At 45.2% G+C, this 18,497-nt stretch overlaps 1 protein-coding gene across 1 annotated transcript in view; it reads left to right on the top strand.

Annotated features, from left to right (window-relative positions):
• Positions 1-1,648: 1,648 nt before the first annotated feature.
• Positions 1,649-18,497, top strand: part of SLC25A33 (solute carrier family 25 member 33) — a 30,206-nt gene continuing 13,357 nt past the window's right edge. The window contains exons 1-2 of the mRNA XM_027564982.1: positions 1,649-1,961; positions 15,759-15,938. Coding sequence (XP_027420783.1) covers positions 1,906-1,961; positions 15,759-15,938 — 236 coding nt within the window. The 5' untranslated portion in view covers positions 1,649-1,905. The remainder of the gene's footprint in view (positions 1,962-15,758; positions 15,939-18,497) is intronic.

Raw genomic sequence — 18,497 nt, 5'->3', positions numbered from 1 at the left:
GGTTTAGAATCTCACCAGGATGGGAACAACTTTCTCCTGGTTAACATGATTGCATTACTCTCTCCTGTTTTCTACTCATGCCTCATAAACCATCTTCAGCTAAAACGAACATTGACTTTCTGAGTAACTGAATCAAGGGATTTGAGAGATCCAGGAAGCAGGAAGAAACAGCTTTCTTTTTTTCCTGGCTGCCTCATTTCCTTCTTCCCTTATTTCTCCCATATATGGAGCACTGATGTGACTTTTTCTGCTCCTAGGGGGAGTAATGGTTTTAATATATAGTAGTCACCATATTTGTATTTTGGATGACCGCTCTTAACACTTGTTTTTAAAGAGCCCCAGCAATCAAATACCCAGCTCCTGTGTTTGCACACAATTTCCCTTCTGCCTAAGCTCTCACTGTGTTTACACACAGGACAGCTAGCAGCCTGGTCTGGTTGAGGTACTGCTTTTAGCAGCCCTGGGAGATTGAAAATAAAACGTTGGCATAGTCTGTACCTGGTGCCTCTGGAGGGGGATGAGAGTGGAGGGCAACCAACTAAAGGGATGAAAGGGTGGCTTGTGACAGGTGGAAGATTTTTGCTGCAAGAGACAGGAAGACTTGAAACCAGCGGCTGCAGTGGAAGGAACACAGAAAGGGGGATGACTCTGGGAGAATTCCAAGGACAGAAGTGCCTGGTGGGCTGAGCAGAGAGATAAAGAGAGGAGTCAAAAGTAATAGGAAAGTTATTGGCGTTGGTGGCTGTGCAGATGGTGGCATCATCTTCTTCCAGGACAGGAAATACAAGAGGCAGACAGGTTTGGGGGAGGGGAAGAATGAAGTGACGAGTCCTATTCAGGGCATTCATTCATTATTTTTTTGGGCATATACCTTGGTATCTGCCAAGAGGCCGACACCTTCTCAGGGAAAACCCTGCAAGAAAGGAACAAAGTCCCTGCACTCCTGAAGCTTACACTCCAGGGGCGGAAGGACAATTTACACAAATAAAACAACAAAAAAACTGCAGAAGCCTATGTGAGGAAATTAGAGTCACGTGGTAGAACGTACAGCAAACGGGGGGCGCAAAGGAAGGCCTGCATGAGAGTGGAGACTTGGAGTTAAGTTGCCAGGTTAAGCTTGACGATGACCCAAGGACACACAAGCAGAGAAACAGCTCGTATACAGAAACTTGAAGCTCAGACGTCTGGGCTGGAGATGATCAGAAAAGAGACCAAAAAGCTACTTCTAGAAAAATCAAAGAAAACACAAAATGATACCACTGGGAGTTAAAGCTGTTTGGATCTTGCTTTTCCCCTAAACTGGGTGATAAGCACAGAGCTTGAGTTGTCATACGTAATTTATATACTTTTTTACACACTTTAAGTATCACAAAGTAAACGACTATAAAAATGAATAAAGGCTAGGCGCACGGTCTCGCTGGGCTCCACCAATCCCAGTTTCCAAGCCTCCCGGATCAGGGACCAGGCAGCTTTAGCCGGTTCTCACTCCAAGCGTATTGGCTCCCGCGGCTCCCACCCGTCTCTCCCTCCCGGTCTGCGCAGTGGCTCCGCCCAGGTCCGCCCTCTGACCAATAGGCGCGCGGAATCCGGGCCCACACCCCCGTCGCGCACCGCCCCGAGCCCGCGCCGCCTAGTGACGTCACGACCCGGCCCCCGCACGTGACAGCCGCGCGCCTGGTTCCCTCTGGCTGCGGCGCTCGCGCTGCAGTGGCCGGTGAGGCGCCTTCAGCCACGCGGCCGACGGCGCAAGCTGAAGGAGCCGGTCGCGGGGTTGCGCGCGCATGGAGGCGGCACCGGAGGCCGCCTGAGGGCAGCCGGGAGAGCGGAGCGACTACCTCGCGCCTCCGTCGAGCCGCCTGGAGCCCGCGGCACCCAGCGGCTGCGGGCCGCGGAGCCGGCGCGGCCATGGCGACGGGGACTCAGCAGAAGGAGAACACGTTGCTTCACCTCTTCGCCGGCGGGTGAGTTACCGGCCCGACCCCGCGCCCCCGCCCTTCTGCCGCGCCGCGCACCCTCGGTGCACCGGGGCCGGTTACCAGCCCTTCCTGGGCTGAAATGCGGGTTCTCGAAGGAGGAAGTCCGGGCGATGGGACGGTGGGGAGGCCCGAGGGGCGCGGGGCCTGTCTCCCTCCAGACCACATCCCCCGACGGTGGTTTTACGCGGCGCCCACGCCCATCCCCATCCCCGCGGCGTCTTCTCCTTTTTCTTCTCTTAAACAATTAGTGGCCGGTCTGACGAGTGTCGCTCGGCGGTCCTGTCTGGCCATGCTGCACTTAGCGACCTCAGAGTAATCCCCCAAGGCCTTTTCCCGAAGGCCCTAGGCGGGCTTGGAGATGCTCAGTGTGGCCCGGGAGTTCCTCAGTGTAGCGCAGGGACGAGTTCATAAGGTAGAGATGCCGGGATTGGGCATCAGCAGGCGCCTGGGAAGTGCTGGTGAACCGTGATGCTCGGGTCAGCAACCGGTGGGAGGGCTGATGGGGGACCGCAGGATCAAATGAGAACGGGAAGGTGTGTTGAAATGCTTCTTACCTGCTAGTTGTAGCGTCAGAAACAACGTAATTCTAAGATGTGCCCTGTTTTTAAAGCATCATTTGGCGGATCGTCAGGGCATCTCTTATGGTTTAGTGGCGGCAACGTATTTTTAGGGAGGTTAGGAAGGGAGCTGGTGTTTTTGTTTTTCGGGAGATAGAAGTTAAAATGTTTCGTATTAGTGATTTGTTTTCTTTCGATACAGCCTTTGGGTGCTTTTGGAGTCTTCTAGATGTTTGGAGTCTTGTTCAAGGACCTCACAGGCCTGGCACAGCCATTTTTAAGTGTAGGACAATTCTACATAAAGTAGCACTTATCCTATTGTTCTGATTTGAGTATTTTAGTTGCAATTTTGTGTTTTAGTTGCTACCCAGATATGTTCCTTATTACAAACAAGCAGTGGTGAAGAATTGTCTGCAAAAATAACCCTTGATGAGAGTGTTCCTGAGTTTTTTGGTATTTTTTATTGTAGTTGTTTACCTAGGTACTTTGTTTCTCCTGTCAGAAAATTTGATTGTTCTTCAGACATAGGCATGATTTCTCATTCATCTCTCTTCTGCCCTTCCCTCTCATTTTGCTTCATCTTTCCATTGAGATTTATTTTGAGAATAACACAAGGTTTGGGGAAGGGGCCGCGTTCCTAAATTAAGACAGAACATTGATTTGTCATTCTGGAGGATTTTAAACAAGTTGGCCATGTTATTAAAGTCATTTCTCAAGCTAACAGGGATTTTTTTTTTAAAATTATTTTATTCTCAGTGATTTTGATCTACTGTTTCTAGTGAGGTGGTCTTTTTTTTAAATGCTTGTATTCTGAACCCAGAGAGTTCCTTGCTGTAGAGCAGCCTCTGTGAGGCTCGCTGCGTGATTGATTCCCCTGTCGACTTGAATCTCCCAGCGCGCCCTTCACAGTGCCCTCTGGCTGCTGATTCTCCTACTGGAGCACCAGCCTTTTTCCTTGTGATGGAGGAAAACTGCATTAGCCAGCACAGCTCCGAACTGATTAAAACGGTGGTTTATTAGGGTGGTGCCTGGGGCCATTGTATTTAACAGGTTTCTATTCCTTCATTAGCAGTTCAAGATTCCTTGCTGATCTGCAAGAAAGAAAATAAGTATTTGAAAAGGATGCTTTCAGAGTAGCTAATTGGATTTTGACTCATTCCCACTAGCCTAAAATACAGTGCTTCCAGTTCTTTTAGGGAAGAACATTAAAGGAGCTAAAATATCAAATGGGTGGGTGTATCCTGCAGTTCAAATCAGGCAGTGCAATGGTCCCACCCTGTCTGTTGGAAGGCTGTGTTGCTTTGCTCAAAGTAACTAGCTTCCACTGTTAAGCTGCCCTCTTTCCAGAGAACTGAGTTTAACTGCTTTTGAAAAGAAGTCAGAGACCCTGCTTTTTAATGTAGACTCTGTCACATTTCTCCTATTTATTGAATAGCTATTGGAAACGAACATCAAACAAGTTTAATGCTATCACTAATTGATGATACTGAGTTAATATTTTTACCAGGTCTAACAGACTTATGAATAGTTGAAAATTAATTTTAGATCCTAGAAAATAAAAATGACACCCAAAACAACTCATGTAGTTTTTTAAATTTCCTGCATTATTAAAAACAGTTTCATGGGTTCTTTGCAGAGGCAAAAATGCTCCTAAATTAACCTGTAATAGTCAGGTTTTTATTAATAGTCATCTTTTTAGTATAGCGTTGCCCTTTAAGAAAGAGGAGAACTGAAGGAGAAACCACCCACAAACCAACACCTTCAGAATCAGGTCTGTGTGCATACATATATGCAGCAAAGGTGATTTCATAGTTAATTTTAAAATAGGCTCCCCTTCTTTATGTGTTGCTTCCTCCTTAGAAATATGTTGAGTTTTGATGGCAGCGTGGTAACGAATTCTCTGAATAGACTTCTAATCAACCCTCACTGTTCCGTGGTTGCAGTGAAGAATGTAAACATTTCCAAGCCCAGTGGCAGGAGTTCAGTGAGGCGGTTACCATCATTTATGACAGGGCTACCTAATTTATTCTGATTACATAATTTCTTTCTGACCTCTCATTGCTCATTTTTTTGAAATTCACTGTATATTTGGCTCTGCTGGGCCTTCCTTGCTGCTGCGAGTACTTTCTCTAGTTGTGCCAAGTGGGGGCTACTCTCCAGCTGGGATGTGTAGGCTTCTCATTGTGGTGGCTTCTGCTCAAGGGCAGGCTCTAAAGCTTGGGATCCATAGTTGTGGCCCTTGGGGTTTAGTTGCCTGCAGCATGAGGAATCTTCCCAGACCTGGGATCGAACCTGTGCCTCGTGCATAGGCAGGCAGATTGGTACCCACTGTATGACCAGGGAAGTCCTCATTGCTAATTTTTGCCATTATAAACTGGACATCTTTATGTGTACCTGTGTAGTCATCTGATTATTTCCTGAGGGTAAACTGTGAGCATGGTATGTACAATTGCTGAGTCAAAACACATTTTTAAGACTTGCGATAGCTATCAGCACCTTCATTAGCCATCTCCTAGGGTGGGTTCTTTGTGTGAGCAAACCTTATTCATTTATGTTGGTTTTTAGTGTCTCTGGCTACCCTGGTGGTTCAGACACTAAAGAATCTGCAATTCAGGACACCTGAGTTCCATCACTGGGTCAGGAAGATCCCCTGGAGAAGGGAATGACAACCCACTCCAGTATTCTTGCCTGGAGAATCCCATGGACAGAGGAGCCTGGTGGGCTACAGTCTATGGGGTCGCAAAGAGTCAGACCTGACTAAGCAACTAACGCTTTCACTTCAGTATCTTTAGGGATTCTACTGTTTTCTGCTTTCTTCTCTCCTATCCCCAAGTCTGGGTGGCACCTTCAAAATGAAAAACCTAAACCAATTTTATTGTTACTTCCTAAAAAAACCTATCATTCCTTTTCTACTATTTAAGCCCATCCCCTTAAGAGAAACACGGAAATCCTCCAAAGTAGCCCTTCCATGTGTAGGCCTCATGACAGAGAAAAATCTATTAAACTTTCCCTATGGAATGACTTGGGTTTCCCAGATGGTGCTAGAGGTAAAGAAAGAATCCGCTTGCCAATGCAGGGCACACGGGAGACGCGGGTTCAGTCCCTGGGTCGGGAAGATCCCTAGAGGAGGGCGTGGCAACCCACTCCAGTATTCTTCCTTGGACAGAGAAGCCTGGAATGCTGCAGTCCATAGGGCTGCAAAGAGTCAGACATGACCAAGCAACTGAGCACACATATGTGGAATGACTTGGTGGTTCTGGTTGTGAACAAGCAGCATTCAGGAGAGTACTCAGCACCTGAAATAGCTCTACTAAGCTGTCCTTAGATTAGAGCTTGACGGCCTGGATTATACGCTTTAGGTCTTATTTTTATGGCGTGGTGTTTTCTCTTGTCACTAAATGTATTTACAGGACCTTTAAACTGTACTTTAATGGGGATATGTATGTCTTTAAGGTTTTAAAAATGATATAATCTAAGATATGTTCACAGTTCAGTCTTTCCCCTCATTGTGGACAGCTGTCATCTGTACTGTCCCTGTCCCTGCAGGTTTAATCTGTATCAGCTAAGTGTTAGCTTTGAAGTATTAGGCATACCTGATAGCTCAGTTGGTAAAGAGTCCGCCTGTAATGCAGGAGACCCCAGTTCAATTCCTGGGTCAGGAAGATCCGCTGGAGAAGGGATAGGCTACCCACTCCAGTTTTCTTGGGCTTCCCTTGTGGCTCAGACAGTAAAGAATCCACCTGCAAAGTGGGAGACCTGCGTTTGATCCCTGGGTTGGGAAGATCCCCGGAGAAGGAAACAGCTACCACTCCAGTATTCCTGCCCGGAGAATTCCACGGACTGTATAGTCCATAGGATCACAAAGAGTCGGACACAACTGAGCAACTTTCACTTTGATTAGGTATACGTTAATATATTTGCTGAGGAACCATATGGAGAAGATGCATGATTTATTTGCAATGATTAAAGAAGCTTTGATAAGACAAATATAGTGTGCCCATGTATTTTATATAAAGCTTATGTAAGTATACTAAGGCTGTAAATTGATTTTCTCCAGTGTATTTCATACAGGCAACATTTTTTTTTAATGTATTATGTTTGGATGAAAGGTTCCTGTTAAAATTTATGCGTCATGTAAGTTTAAGCCTCACGGGTAGCAGCCGTGTCTGTTTTCTTCACTGATCCATCCCAAATACAGTAACCCCCACGTGTTAGAGATAACATCATTGCTACTTGTTTAACGAGTAACTAGATGAGTAAAAGGTATTGTGCATCTAACCTGGAGGTATGTAGCCTGTTAAATTGTCCCAAATAAAAGCACTACTGTATTTGTAATTATCAACATGCTATGCTATGCTCAGTCACTTCAGTCGTGTCTGACTCTCTGTGACCCCATAGACGGCAGCCCACCAGGCTCCCCCATCCCTGGGATTCTCCAGGCAAGAACACTGGAGTGGGTTGCCATTTCCTTCTCCAGTTCATGAAAGTGAAAAGTGAAAGTGAAGTCGCTCAATCGTGTCCAACTCTTAGCGACCCCATGGACTGCAGCCTACCAGGCTCCTCCATCCACATGGCTCTGTAGTAAAATTAGCGTAAGGTAACATTTTGGATTTGTGTGTTTGTAAAAGATACTGATTCTCTTCCATTTCAGAAAGTACTGTAAAGTTGTTTTTAAGTCCTTATTTATTTATCTTTGTCTGCACTGGGTCTTTGTTGCTGTGCACAGACTTTTATCTAGGTGCACTGAACAGGGAGTTTCTCTTGTTGTGGAGCATGGGCCCTAGAGCAAGGGAGCTCAGGAGTTCTCTAGAGCCAGGGGCTGGGCAGCTATGGCGCACGCACCGGCTTAGTTGCCCCCTGGCATGTGGAATCTAACTGGGCCAGAGATCGAACTCCTGTCCCCTGCATTAGCAGGCGAATTCTTATCCACTGTACCACCATGGAAATCCACTGTAGAGTTTTCTGTTCGGGTGCTACTTTATTTTTTTTCCCTAAGTGAGGTAGGGTATAGAAAATAGCATCTAAAGGATAATTAGCTGCATCAGAAAAGAAGCATTTTACTTTACTGAGTGAACACAGAATTTGTATAATCAAAACCTTCTAAGCCTTGTGCTAAGTATTCAAATAAAACATTCCAGAAAATTATGTGTAAAGAGGCATTCATTCCTTTTTTTCAGATAGTGACTATAGAGGTAGCAGATGAAAGGGAGAAGTTATCAAAGGCTCCAAATGTAGGGATCACAGGGTGTCTGGCCATATTATTAGTCAGTAGAATCCATATTGTAGTTAGGTATAAGCTGTGAGTCTGGAAACCAGTTTACTGTCAGTTGGGTAGCAATGATAATAATGAGTGTTTTGGTCTTGGCTTTAATGTCTAAATTGAGTGAATCTATGTATAGAAAACAGCTTCTTGTTGAAAACGTCTAGGTTTTAAAATTCTCTTTGTTACGTGCAACTCAGAGTTAAAAGGTAAAAATGTATCAAAAGGTAAAAATTCATCTTTGATCACTTAAGGACTATAGACAAAAATTTAGTGTATGTATTGTAGTAGTAATGGTCCAGCTTAGCTTTGTTCTGCCAGAAAGTAGAGGGGAGGAGCCTAATCCACAGGCTTTAGAGAAATAACAAGCAAGGCCTACATGGGTAAAGATAAACAGTTAAATACATCTTTATGTAAGAAACAGGAGACTTCAGTTCTGAGCAGGAAGAATGAAAGAAGGTAGAGAATGAGGGGGAGGGGAAGGACAAGTAGTAAAAGAAGATACAGGTGCAGAACAATACAGGTCATAAGTTTTGTTTTGTTTTAGAAAATCAGGCAGATAGATTTCAGAGAGCCTCTTGTTGCTACTCTAAGACATGTATGATTTAACTGCTATTCATGGCCTTTCTGCTGCCCTGTTCAAGCCCTTGGGATGGTTTCACTGAATGGAATATCCCAGAGGTATTGGGTATGGAATAGTCCAATGGTCTCTGGCTTCGGCATCCGTGACTAGAGCAGGATTTTAGGAATGAAATTAAATTAATATCCAGGGAATTTCCTCATAGCCATTAGAAACATAGTCCACTGGAAACACAAGTCCTCAGTGTGTTTTAGAAGATTACTGATAATAGTTAATCCCTTTAAGTACTTTCTTGAGAAGCTTGGGTATAATTTTTTTTTTTAATTGACTAGGCTCATTTGGGAGACTTTCAGTTATAAGTAGTAAATCAAATTCACTTACAGCTGCCTTGATTATTGGCATGTATACCCAAATTTTAGAGTGGGCACAGGCTTCAGGAAGGGCTTACCTAAATAGCTCAACAGTGTCACTGTGGGACCCCTCGACGACTGCTCTGCTTTCCAGAAATATCTGCTTGATTCCAAGGTTGGTCCCTGCGTGAACACAGAATGGCTTCCAGCATCTCTCAGCTTGTTCTCCACTGAACAAGCTCGAGCTTAACTCTGACTGGACCAACTTGGACGTGCATCCAGCTCTAAGGAAAGCGGTACTGCTCCCCAGGGAACTATGTCACTTACCTTGGGCTCAATCATGTGCCGTCTCTGAACAGATGACATGGCTTTATGTTGATTAAGTGAGTTAGGACTAAACTAGAAATGGGTTTAATCCCATTCAAACTATTTGTTGTTTAGTGGCAAAGTCGTGTCTGACTCTTTGTGACCCCGTGAGCCATCCATGGCATTTTCCAGGCAAGAATACTGGAGTGGGTTGCCATTTCCTTCCCTAGGGCATCTTCCCGACCCAGAGATCAAACCCGTCTCCTGCTGCGTCTCCTGCATTGCAGGTTGGTTCTTTATAGCTGAGCCACCAGGGAAGCCTGTCCAAACTATATGACTTAAGAAATTTGGGACAGAGAAAGCAGGAATGGATGCTGGGGACAGTACTCCGCATTGGTTATACCGCCTTCAAATACACACACTGTCCATTTTACTGATCTGGAGCCGGGTTTCTCAAGCTCGGCCAAACAATTGTTTAGAGGTCAGGCTTGTCCTGTGCATTGTAGAATGTTAGCTGCGTCCCTGGCCTCCAGCTCCTAGGTGCTAGTAACCCCTCCCCCAATTTCGGCAACCAAAAGTGTCTCCAGGCATTGCAGGATGTCACTGGAGCCAGGGCAGCAGCATCCTGGCTGAGACCACTGGTCTAGAAGAGTGGTCTTCAGACTGATCACACAAGCCTGTGATTAAAATGTTTGTGCATATCCCCATGTATATTTATATTAACTTATTAATTCTATACCTGTTATAAAACATATACACAAAATAGAAGTTAAATGGTGGTGATTCTAAATACAATGAAATTTTATTTTTGGCTGTAATACTTTCTTCCTATATGCCGTGGATCTTTGTGCGTGCCTTGTAGAGCATTCCCCCACTGTGGAGGTTAGTGGCCTAAAATACGGGTGTCCAGTCGGAATTAGTCAGTTGCTCAACTGTGTGGGGCCAGCACTATGTCACCATGAAACTCCAGGTCCAGTGTGACTTTCCCTGCTGTCTGAGCATCGGCTACCCGGGCCCTCAGCTGAACCTACTCTGAGACTTAAAAGGAGGACAGCCACTGACCACTGCATCCGAGGCTGCATACGCAGAGCAGAAAGGCTATAGGTTATAGATGTCAGCATTGTGGCCTGTGGAGTGTTGAGAGAGGCTGTGCCCGTCACTGTTCCCATCCCTGTCACCAGCCCCTACTGCTCTGTGCTGTAGGTTGAGGCAGGTTGTGAGGCTGAGATGTGGGTACCTTGTTCTGTGTCCAGAGGCTTCCTGCAAGGGGAAGGCTGCCGCCTTATCAGCCAGCGCCAGCAGGATGAGAAGGGACCGGTGTGGCGTGCTTGGGGAGGGCTCGGGGTCACTTCCTACCAAGTGTCAATCTTGTTGCCTCGTGGTGGGCGTGGAAGGACACTAGTGGGCCCCGTTGGCTTACTGTCAAGGAGTATGAGGACCAGAGGAAGGAAAGACACCCAGTGCTGCCAGCAAGTTTCTCAGGCCAAAAGGAGCGTGGGGGGTGGACTGCTGGTGTCTGAACACAGGGGTTCTCAGTGATGGGGCTCTTGGTGGAATTAAGCAGCGCCCAAGGAGGCCTGCACACCATTTACAGACTCATGACATTTGTGAGGCCACCGGTATACATAACACGTAGCCAGGGGACCCTCAGCTAGACCTAGACCTGTGCCCAGAGAGCCCTAAAAGGATGGGAATGGGGAAAAAGTGAAAGAGCAGACCAAGTCCCCTCAGTCTAGCTGGCAGGGGCAAGTTGTGAATCAGATTTGAGATTGAAGTTCTAGGGGACTAAATTTGAAAAACTGAAAGGACAGGAGAGGTGGGATTCGGTGGAGAACAGCTGAAAAGAAGTACTGGCAAGGGCTGGGGAGGACTGGCAGACGGAGCTGATGTCTCCACCCTTTCTGACTGGAGATTCCTGAAAAGCTCGGTTAATATTAATACCTTCAGCAGAGTCACTGTCGATGGGGCTTCGTCCTGGGTAATTGACCATGGTGAGGAGCTGGGCTAACTTGGAAGGTCTTTGCATTGAAGAATTGAGAATTGACAGGGCCTTTTTTTCTACAAAGAATATAATTTGTTGTACTCCTAAGTGCTTTGGACCCAACCTCGTTAAATATCTTTAGAGAATTTGGAAAGCCAATCTCAGAGAAGTCAGTATTTTGATTCCTTTTGTCTACTGTCTCCTCAGACTGATGAATGTCCTGTGTGTTTGGTTCATAAAGAAAGAAAAAGCAGTTGAACCTGTGGCGTGCGATAGTTGCAGAACTCGAGTTTTTAGTTGCCCTGAGGCATGTGGGAATCTTAGTTCCCTGACCATGTCCCCTGTACTGCAAGGCAGATTCTTAACCACTGGACCACCAGGGAAGTCCCAGATTAGTTTTTAAAATTCTGCTCTGGAATGTCTTAAATTTCGGGAAGAATCTTCTTTTGGACAATTTAGTGTAATGTTAGACTAATTAAATGTCCTTTGGGCATTTTTCATTTAAGTGTTTTTTCCTGGTAGATGAGAAGGGACTTAGGTACTGAGCAGCTGCTTCTTGCCGCACTCACTTTCCAGTGTGCAGTGCTTTCCCAGCGCTGTGTATGTTTCCTGGGATGCCGTGGGGCGGGCGGTATCACCCCTCTTGTAGAAAAGGCACGTGGAGACCCTCAGTTTGCCCCTGGAGGAGGCCGGGGTCTTTTCACCACCCGGCCCTCTGCCCTGGGCACGTGGGTGTGTAACATACAGAACGATGGCTGTGGAGCGAGTGTGGCCTGCCACCCCCGCCCAGGAGGTGACCAGCTCGCTGTCAGCAGGTGTTTGCTTAGCACTTCTGCGGCCGTCCTCTGACTGGTGGCATCCGTGTAGATGACATTTGGCCGAGGCAAGAGGCACGGCTGACCTGGGGACAAGGCAAAGGTGGTTGACAGTGTCTTATTGGAACTTGTTGACTTTCTGATGCAAGAATTTACCGCAAGCTCTGGGGTTGTTTTTTTTTTTTTTTTTTTCAGCAACATGGAATCATCACCTAGTTTTTATTGTAATAGATTAAGAGCAATTTATTTTATGTGAATCGATACAGGTTTGGAAGGGGTTTTTGTTTTTGGTTTTTTTCCCTTTTGAAAACGCTATTATATCCCATTTTCTTTAGATATATTTTTGTGCTCGGAGCATGTTATATCAACCAACATTCAACTGGGCTCAGGATTTTTTCTTCATACTGAAAGACACATTAAAGTTATAAGTCCTAGTTGTCTTAATTGACAATTTTCCATCTTAACTGTGAATTGCAAATAGTGTGAACTAGCTTAACAAACTGTATATAAATACCTGTTCTTCTGTAATACTCCCAGAGGGGATACCTTAGTATAGAGGGAAACAAGGCTCTGCAGACAAAGGGTCTGGACTTGGCTTTCAGTTGAGACACTTAGGCACTTGTGACTTGAGAAAGTATATAAACCTCATCGAGACCCAGGTTCCCTGTGAGGTCAGGATGATACCACCCTGCAAAATCGGGAGCTTGCATGATGGTTGTCCCACCCACAGGTCAAGTCCTTCCTGCCATCCTCCCTTCCTGTTCTGGTTGAGATATCCTCTAGGTTGCTTTGTGTTCAATGGGTTTTGGCCGCAGTTCAGCAAACATTGGGTAAAGAGACAGCTGTGTTGTTTGTTTTGTTACATTTGTTTTTTTGCCACAGTTTGTGAGATCTTAGTCCCCCAACCAGGGATTGAATCCAGGCACTTGGCAGTGAAAGCTCAGTTTAGGGTATACTTACCATCATGATTTCAAGGCAGGTTTACCTACATAGTTCCAAATGGCTCTTTTCCTCTCCTCCCTGCTTCCCTAGTCTGTATGTCATTCTCTGTTTTCTGACATTGAGGCTCTTTGTGGTAAATTGAAGCTAAACAATGCTACCTTACTAGGATTGTTGGAGGGTTGAATTCTTGTCATAAAATAATCATTCATCAGTGGCAGCAGTGTAATTTAAGTTGATAGCGTCTATGTAGCTCTTGAGTTAGCAGGATTTTACTTGCTATATGTAACTATAGGCTTCTGATTTTAAAATGCTGCCTTACCTCAGGGCCTGTCCTGGGGGCTGAGGGGCTGGGTTTGCCTCCAGATTTTTAACACCTGCATTGAGTCAGGTAGCTCACTTTCAGATTCTGTGTTTGCCAAGGCCTGTCCCTCCTCTTGGCACTCCACTCCAGTACTCTTGGCTGGAGAATCCCATGGACGGAGGAGCCTGGTGGGCTGCAGTCCATGGTGTCGCTAAGAGTCGGACACGACTGAGCGACTTCCCTTTCACTTTTCACTTCTATGCATTGGAGAAGGAAATGGCAACCCACTCCAGTGTTCTTGCCTGGAGAATCCCAGGGACGGGGGAGCCTGGTGGGCTGCCATCTATGGGGTCGCACAGAGTCGGACACAACTGAAGTGACTTAGCAGGTCCCTCCTCTTTCTTGTTGCTTTTCCCAATCATAGATGCCTCTGCTGTTTCATTTTTATTGAACCACTTGTTTGGCCGGTACTGTGCTCTAACCAGGTACAAGAACATACAGTACACAGCTGCTGCCTTCCGGCCTGTGACAGAAGGTACACATTAAGTGCTATTTTCAAACATTTAGCTCCCTTATAGGGCAGTTTAGTAATCCCTCTTCTGACGAACACATATTGTTTGTGAACCTGTGAATCTTAATCCCAGGGATACAAAGATGAATACGATGCAGGTTCTGATCGTGAGTTTTTGATCTTCTCCAGAGAGAAGAACCGTTGTGACTGGTGGTACTGGAATGTTGTCATCAAGACCCAGCCCACCAGACGTGCAGTTCATGGATATTATTGTTTAAGAAAAGACAGAAATAGCTATTTCATGAACAATTGCTAAGTCGTGTCTGACTCTTTGCGACTCCGTGGACTACAGCACGCCAGGCCTCCTTGTCCTTCACTGTCTCCTGGAGTTTGCTGAAACTCATGTCCATGGAGTCAGTGATGCCATCCATCCATCTCATCCTCTGTCACCCCCTGCTCCTCCTGCCCTCAGTCTTTCCCAGCATCAGGGTCTTTTCCAGTGAGTCGGCTCTTCACATCAGGTGGCCAAAGTATTGGAGCTTCAGCATCAGTCCTTCCAATGAATATTTAGGGTTGGTTTCCTTTAGGGTTAACTAGTTGAATCTCCTTGCTATTCAAGGGACTGTCAAGAGTCTTCTCCAACACCACAGTTCAAAAGCATCAATTCTTCTGCTCTCAGCCTTCTTTATGGTCCAACCCTCACATCCACACATGACAACTGGAAAAACCATAGCTTTGACTAGATGGACCTTTGTTGGTAAAGTAAGATCTCTGCTTTTTAATATACTCTCTAGGTTCATCATAGCTCTCTTCCAAGGAGCAAGTGTCTTTTAATTTCATGGCTGCAGTCACCCTGCAGTGATTTTGGAGCCCAAGAAAATAAAATCTGCCACTGTTTCCACTTTTCCCCCTTCTATTTGCCATGAAGTGATGGGACCGAATGCCATGATCTTAGTTTTCTGAATGTTGAGTTTTAAGCCAGCTTTTTCACTCTTCTCTTTCACTTTCATCAAGAGACTCTTTAGTTCCTTTTCACTTTCTGCCACTAGAGCGGTATCATCTACATATCTGAGGTTGTTGATATTTCTCTCAACAATCTTGATTCCAACTTGGGATTCACCCAGCCTGGCATTTCACATGATGTACTTTGCATATGGGTTAAATAAGCAGGGTGACAATCACAGCCTTGACGTACTGTATATTAGGATAAATAGGTGAAAATATTTAAATTTTAAGTTCAGGTAGTATTTTTATATGAACCAGTTGTGAAGGATCATTAAGGGAACTCTGACCCACAGAGCCAGTGCATCTAGTGAAATTCTGGAGGATGAATTGATTAGTTCTGAGTGAAACACACAGACTTCATTATTAAAAGGTAAGCTTTAGTTTGATTTTCAGTGGAGTCCAAATTAGTCAGATTTTAATAAAAATCTGACTTGTAGTAAACACTGATTTTCAAAACAGTAGCATACCTGAATAATTTTTATTTCACTGTGAAAAGATAAATTTTCTAGAATATTCATTGCAGCATGAGAGTGAAATTGGAAATGAGGTGAACATCTAATGGTAGGAAATAGGTTAAAATATTATACATTGATAGATAGGAACAGGATGCAACCATTGCAAATGACGGTGATGTGGGTGTATATATACTGACATGGAAAGACATCCAAAATATCTAGATAAGAAGAAAAGGATGTGAGGTTAAAAAGCCAGTAATGAAAAGCCCTGAAGGGGGTACTAACATGTTAGCGGTGGTATCTTTTTAGCTGCTGGGATTTCAACCAGTTTTTTTTATTTATTTATTTTTAATTGAAGGATAATTACTGTATGGTGTTGGTTTCTGCCATACATCAAGATGAATCAGCCATACGTATACATATGTCTCCTCCCTTTTGAACCCTTCCATCCCACGCCTTTCGGTTGTCACAGAGCCCTGGTTTGAGTTCCCTGAGTCATACAGCAAATTCCCACTGGCTCTCTGTTTTACATATGTTAGTGTATTCATGTCTCCATGCTGCTCTCTCCGTTTGTCCCACCCTGTTGATATGCTCTAATTATGAAATGAACATAAGTACCTTTTTTTCTTTTTTTAGTAGAGAAAAATCCCATTTCCCATTTCGTGTATGCACAGCTCAGTATAGCTTTTCTGATCCTGTTGTGATTTCCTTTCTTACAGGTGTGGGGGCACGGTTGGTGCTATTTTCACTTGCCCACTAGAAGTCATTAAGACAAGGTTGCAGTCTTCAAGATTAGCTCTTCGGACAGTCTATTATCCTCAGGTTCATCTGGGGACCATCAGCGGAGCTGGGGTGGTGAGACAAACGTCAGTGACGCCTGGACTCTTACAGGTTCTGAAGTAAGTTCAGTCCGGTTCTGGCCTCATGCCACCCGCACCCCCGCCCCCCAACACTGTCAGTGCAGGATGTTTATCCGGCCCATCGGATGGGATGCTCTGTTTGTAGAGGCTGTGACCAAATTTAAGAACTAGGTATCTGTACCAGTATCTTAACTCTGACTTTGCTCTCTTGGCCTCAGGGCTTCCAGCATGCATGTGATCACCATCCAGGGACAGTTAAAGTAAACCTAACAAAGCAAACTCAAAACAATCCATGTTTAAATTGTTACATCAGAGTGTTGCTCTTGCCCCAAGTCTTTTGAGTGCTAGTGAGAAGCTCTGAGGCTTGTAGAATGAATTTTAAAATTGCACAAGAGAAGTATTGTGAATATTTTAAGAGGAAGTAATATGGAAACAAAATGTTGTAATTTTTTACTTTTTATTTGAAAATAATTTTACATTTATAGAAAAACTACAATATATGTTTAGTAAGCTGGTCTTTACAATTTTTGTTTCATACCTAGCCTACCCACCTAGTTTATCTGTTTTTACTGTAGTAAAATATTTCATTTGCTTACCAAGTCGCTGAATATTCTTAAGTTGAATTTGGCTTATCAGTCTCTATGCTTAAGGCAAAATCAGAAATTCAGAAGAGCACTGGGCAATGTCTGCATTTTAGCTCGGGGACCCTGTGCTTTTAAAAGAGAACTTTAAAATGATGACTGACTGTGAACTCCACGTGTTACTCAGAGCTCTAAAGCTGACCTCTGGGAGAGCGCAGGTTCAAGAGAGACACAGCTGTGTACCAGCGTGGGTGTTTAGTGGGGAAGCGTTAGAAAAAGATGCAATAAAATGGAGATGCTCTGTCTTCATAACGACAACACTTTGAATTTGGGGCAGAGTTCAGTCACAGTTTAGATAAGGTAGAATGGATTTGAAAGTGCTTAATTTATTTTTAGGTACGTTTTGTTTGTAAAGCCGACTTCTGGGTAATTCAGGCACCAGCTGCTGAGGGCAAGGTCCCAACTAGAGAAAGAGGTCGCTGATAGCCAAGACTCGAGGCAAATCTTTTTTTTTTAATTGAATGCTGAGAAGGATTGTGGAGACACAAAATGCAGAAGGTCAGGGGCAGGCCAGGAAAGGTGGGGCACTGAGATGGGAGGCGTGCTTTGCTGTCAGTAAGGAGAGAGACCAGCTCTGAAGACACCCTCCCCGTTCGCCTTTAGTAAGTCTAGTCACTGGCAGTGTCTCCAGTGATGCCTCGCTTCTGACGAACTTGAAGGGCTTTGGACATAGTGAAACAGAGGTAATTTGCCAGCTTTGCTAACATCCAAGGTGAACTTCCTCTTACATACTTGCCAATCTCGCATGACTAGTAGATTTATTTATTTACTGTAACTGGGGACCTCTTACCCGGAAGTCGCGGGTGTCACTGGGGCCAAGCCCCTAAGGTAAATAGGAATGTTTCTCTAGTTCAAGTGTGTTACGACACATCTTCTACTAAAATGTAAACCAAAAAAAAAACCAACCTCTCCGTCTTTTAAAACACACGAACAGCGCCCACACCGCATGCAAGACAGCCACCTTCCTAACTGGCCTGGCAGAAGACCTTGTACCCTGCTCCATCCCCAAGCTGTTCTCAGCAAAGCAGAGGAGATCCTTTTGCCCTCACTCCGAGTAAAAGCTGAGGCTGCCCATGGGGCCTCCTGGACCCCTCCCATTACCTCCTTGACTTTGCCCCCTTGAATTTCTCCCTCCTGAACCGTTTTGGCTATACTGGCCTCCTTTCTGGCTCTTTAAAAGACCAGAACATTGGAACATTCCACAGTAGGGCCTCTCTGCTGGACATTATCTGCATGGCTGCCTCTCAGCTGTCCCCTTTGCAGGAAGGCCTTGCAGTGACCACGCTATTGAAAACCAGGCCCTTCCTTCACATTCTCTCCATCCTGCTCTATTTCTAATCCACAGCATTTACCTCTGTCCATCGTGCAGTATAATGTACTGACTTATATTGTTTATTTTCTCTCCCTGCGGGGGCCCCCTGCAAACAGAAGTTCCCCAGAGGTAGGGGCTTCAATTTGTTCTGACGACTGAGGTGTCCCCAATCTCTGAGAATGCCGCCTGCCACATGGCAAGAATGCAGGACAGAGAGAACGTGACGCATCAGTAGGATGTTGACTATGAAGAGCGTGACACCCGCTCCTCCCCCTGCCGTGCAAATAACCAGTATTAGCTGCTGTCATAATACCTGCTTCCTGTGCTTTTTAAACATAAGATTTATAGCTGAGTTTCCTGGTAATGAAGGCAAAAAGGCGGGCTGTCACCCTGTATAACTCTCATCTGGAGAAAGCACATGTGCTCCTTGGGGTACATGTATGTTGCTTCTTGTCACAAGTTCTGAAAGCAGAATGTTACCCAGTACTTACATCAGATAGTGCACCAGTGTAAGCAGCACTGTCTTCTAGGGTAGTTTAACAGAAGATGACTGCTTTTTGCTTCCTCCCCCGCCCCTCACCCGCCTGGATTACTGGACTGTGCTTTCTGATTCCTCCACTAATCACCCCTAGACTAGAGCAGTGG

Source organism: Bos indicus x Bos taurus, chromosome 16 (genome assembly GCF_003369695.1).
Source record: "Bos indicus x Bos taurus breed Angus x Brahman F1 hybrid chromosome 16, Bos_hybrid_MaternalHap_v2.0, whole genome shotgun sequence".
Lineage (NCBI taxonomy): Eukaryota > Metazoa > Chordata > Mammalia > Artiodactyla > Bovidae > Bos > Bos indicus x Bos taurus.
The sequence above is the reverse complement of the archived record's forward strand: the minus strand, read 5'-3'. Positions and strand labels throughout refer to the sequence as shown.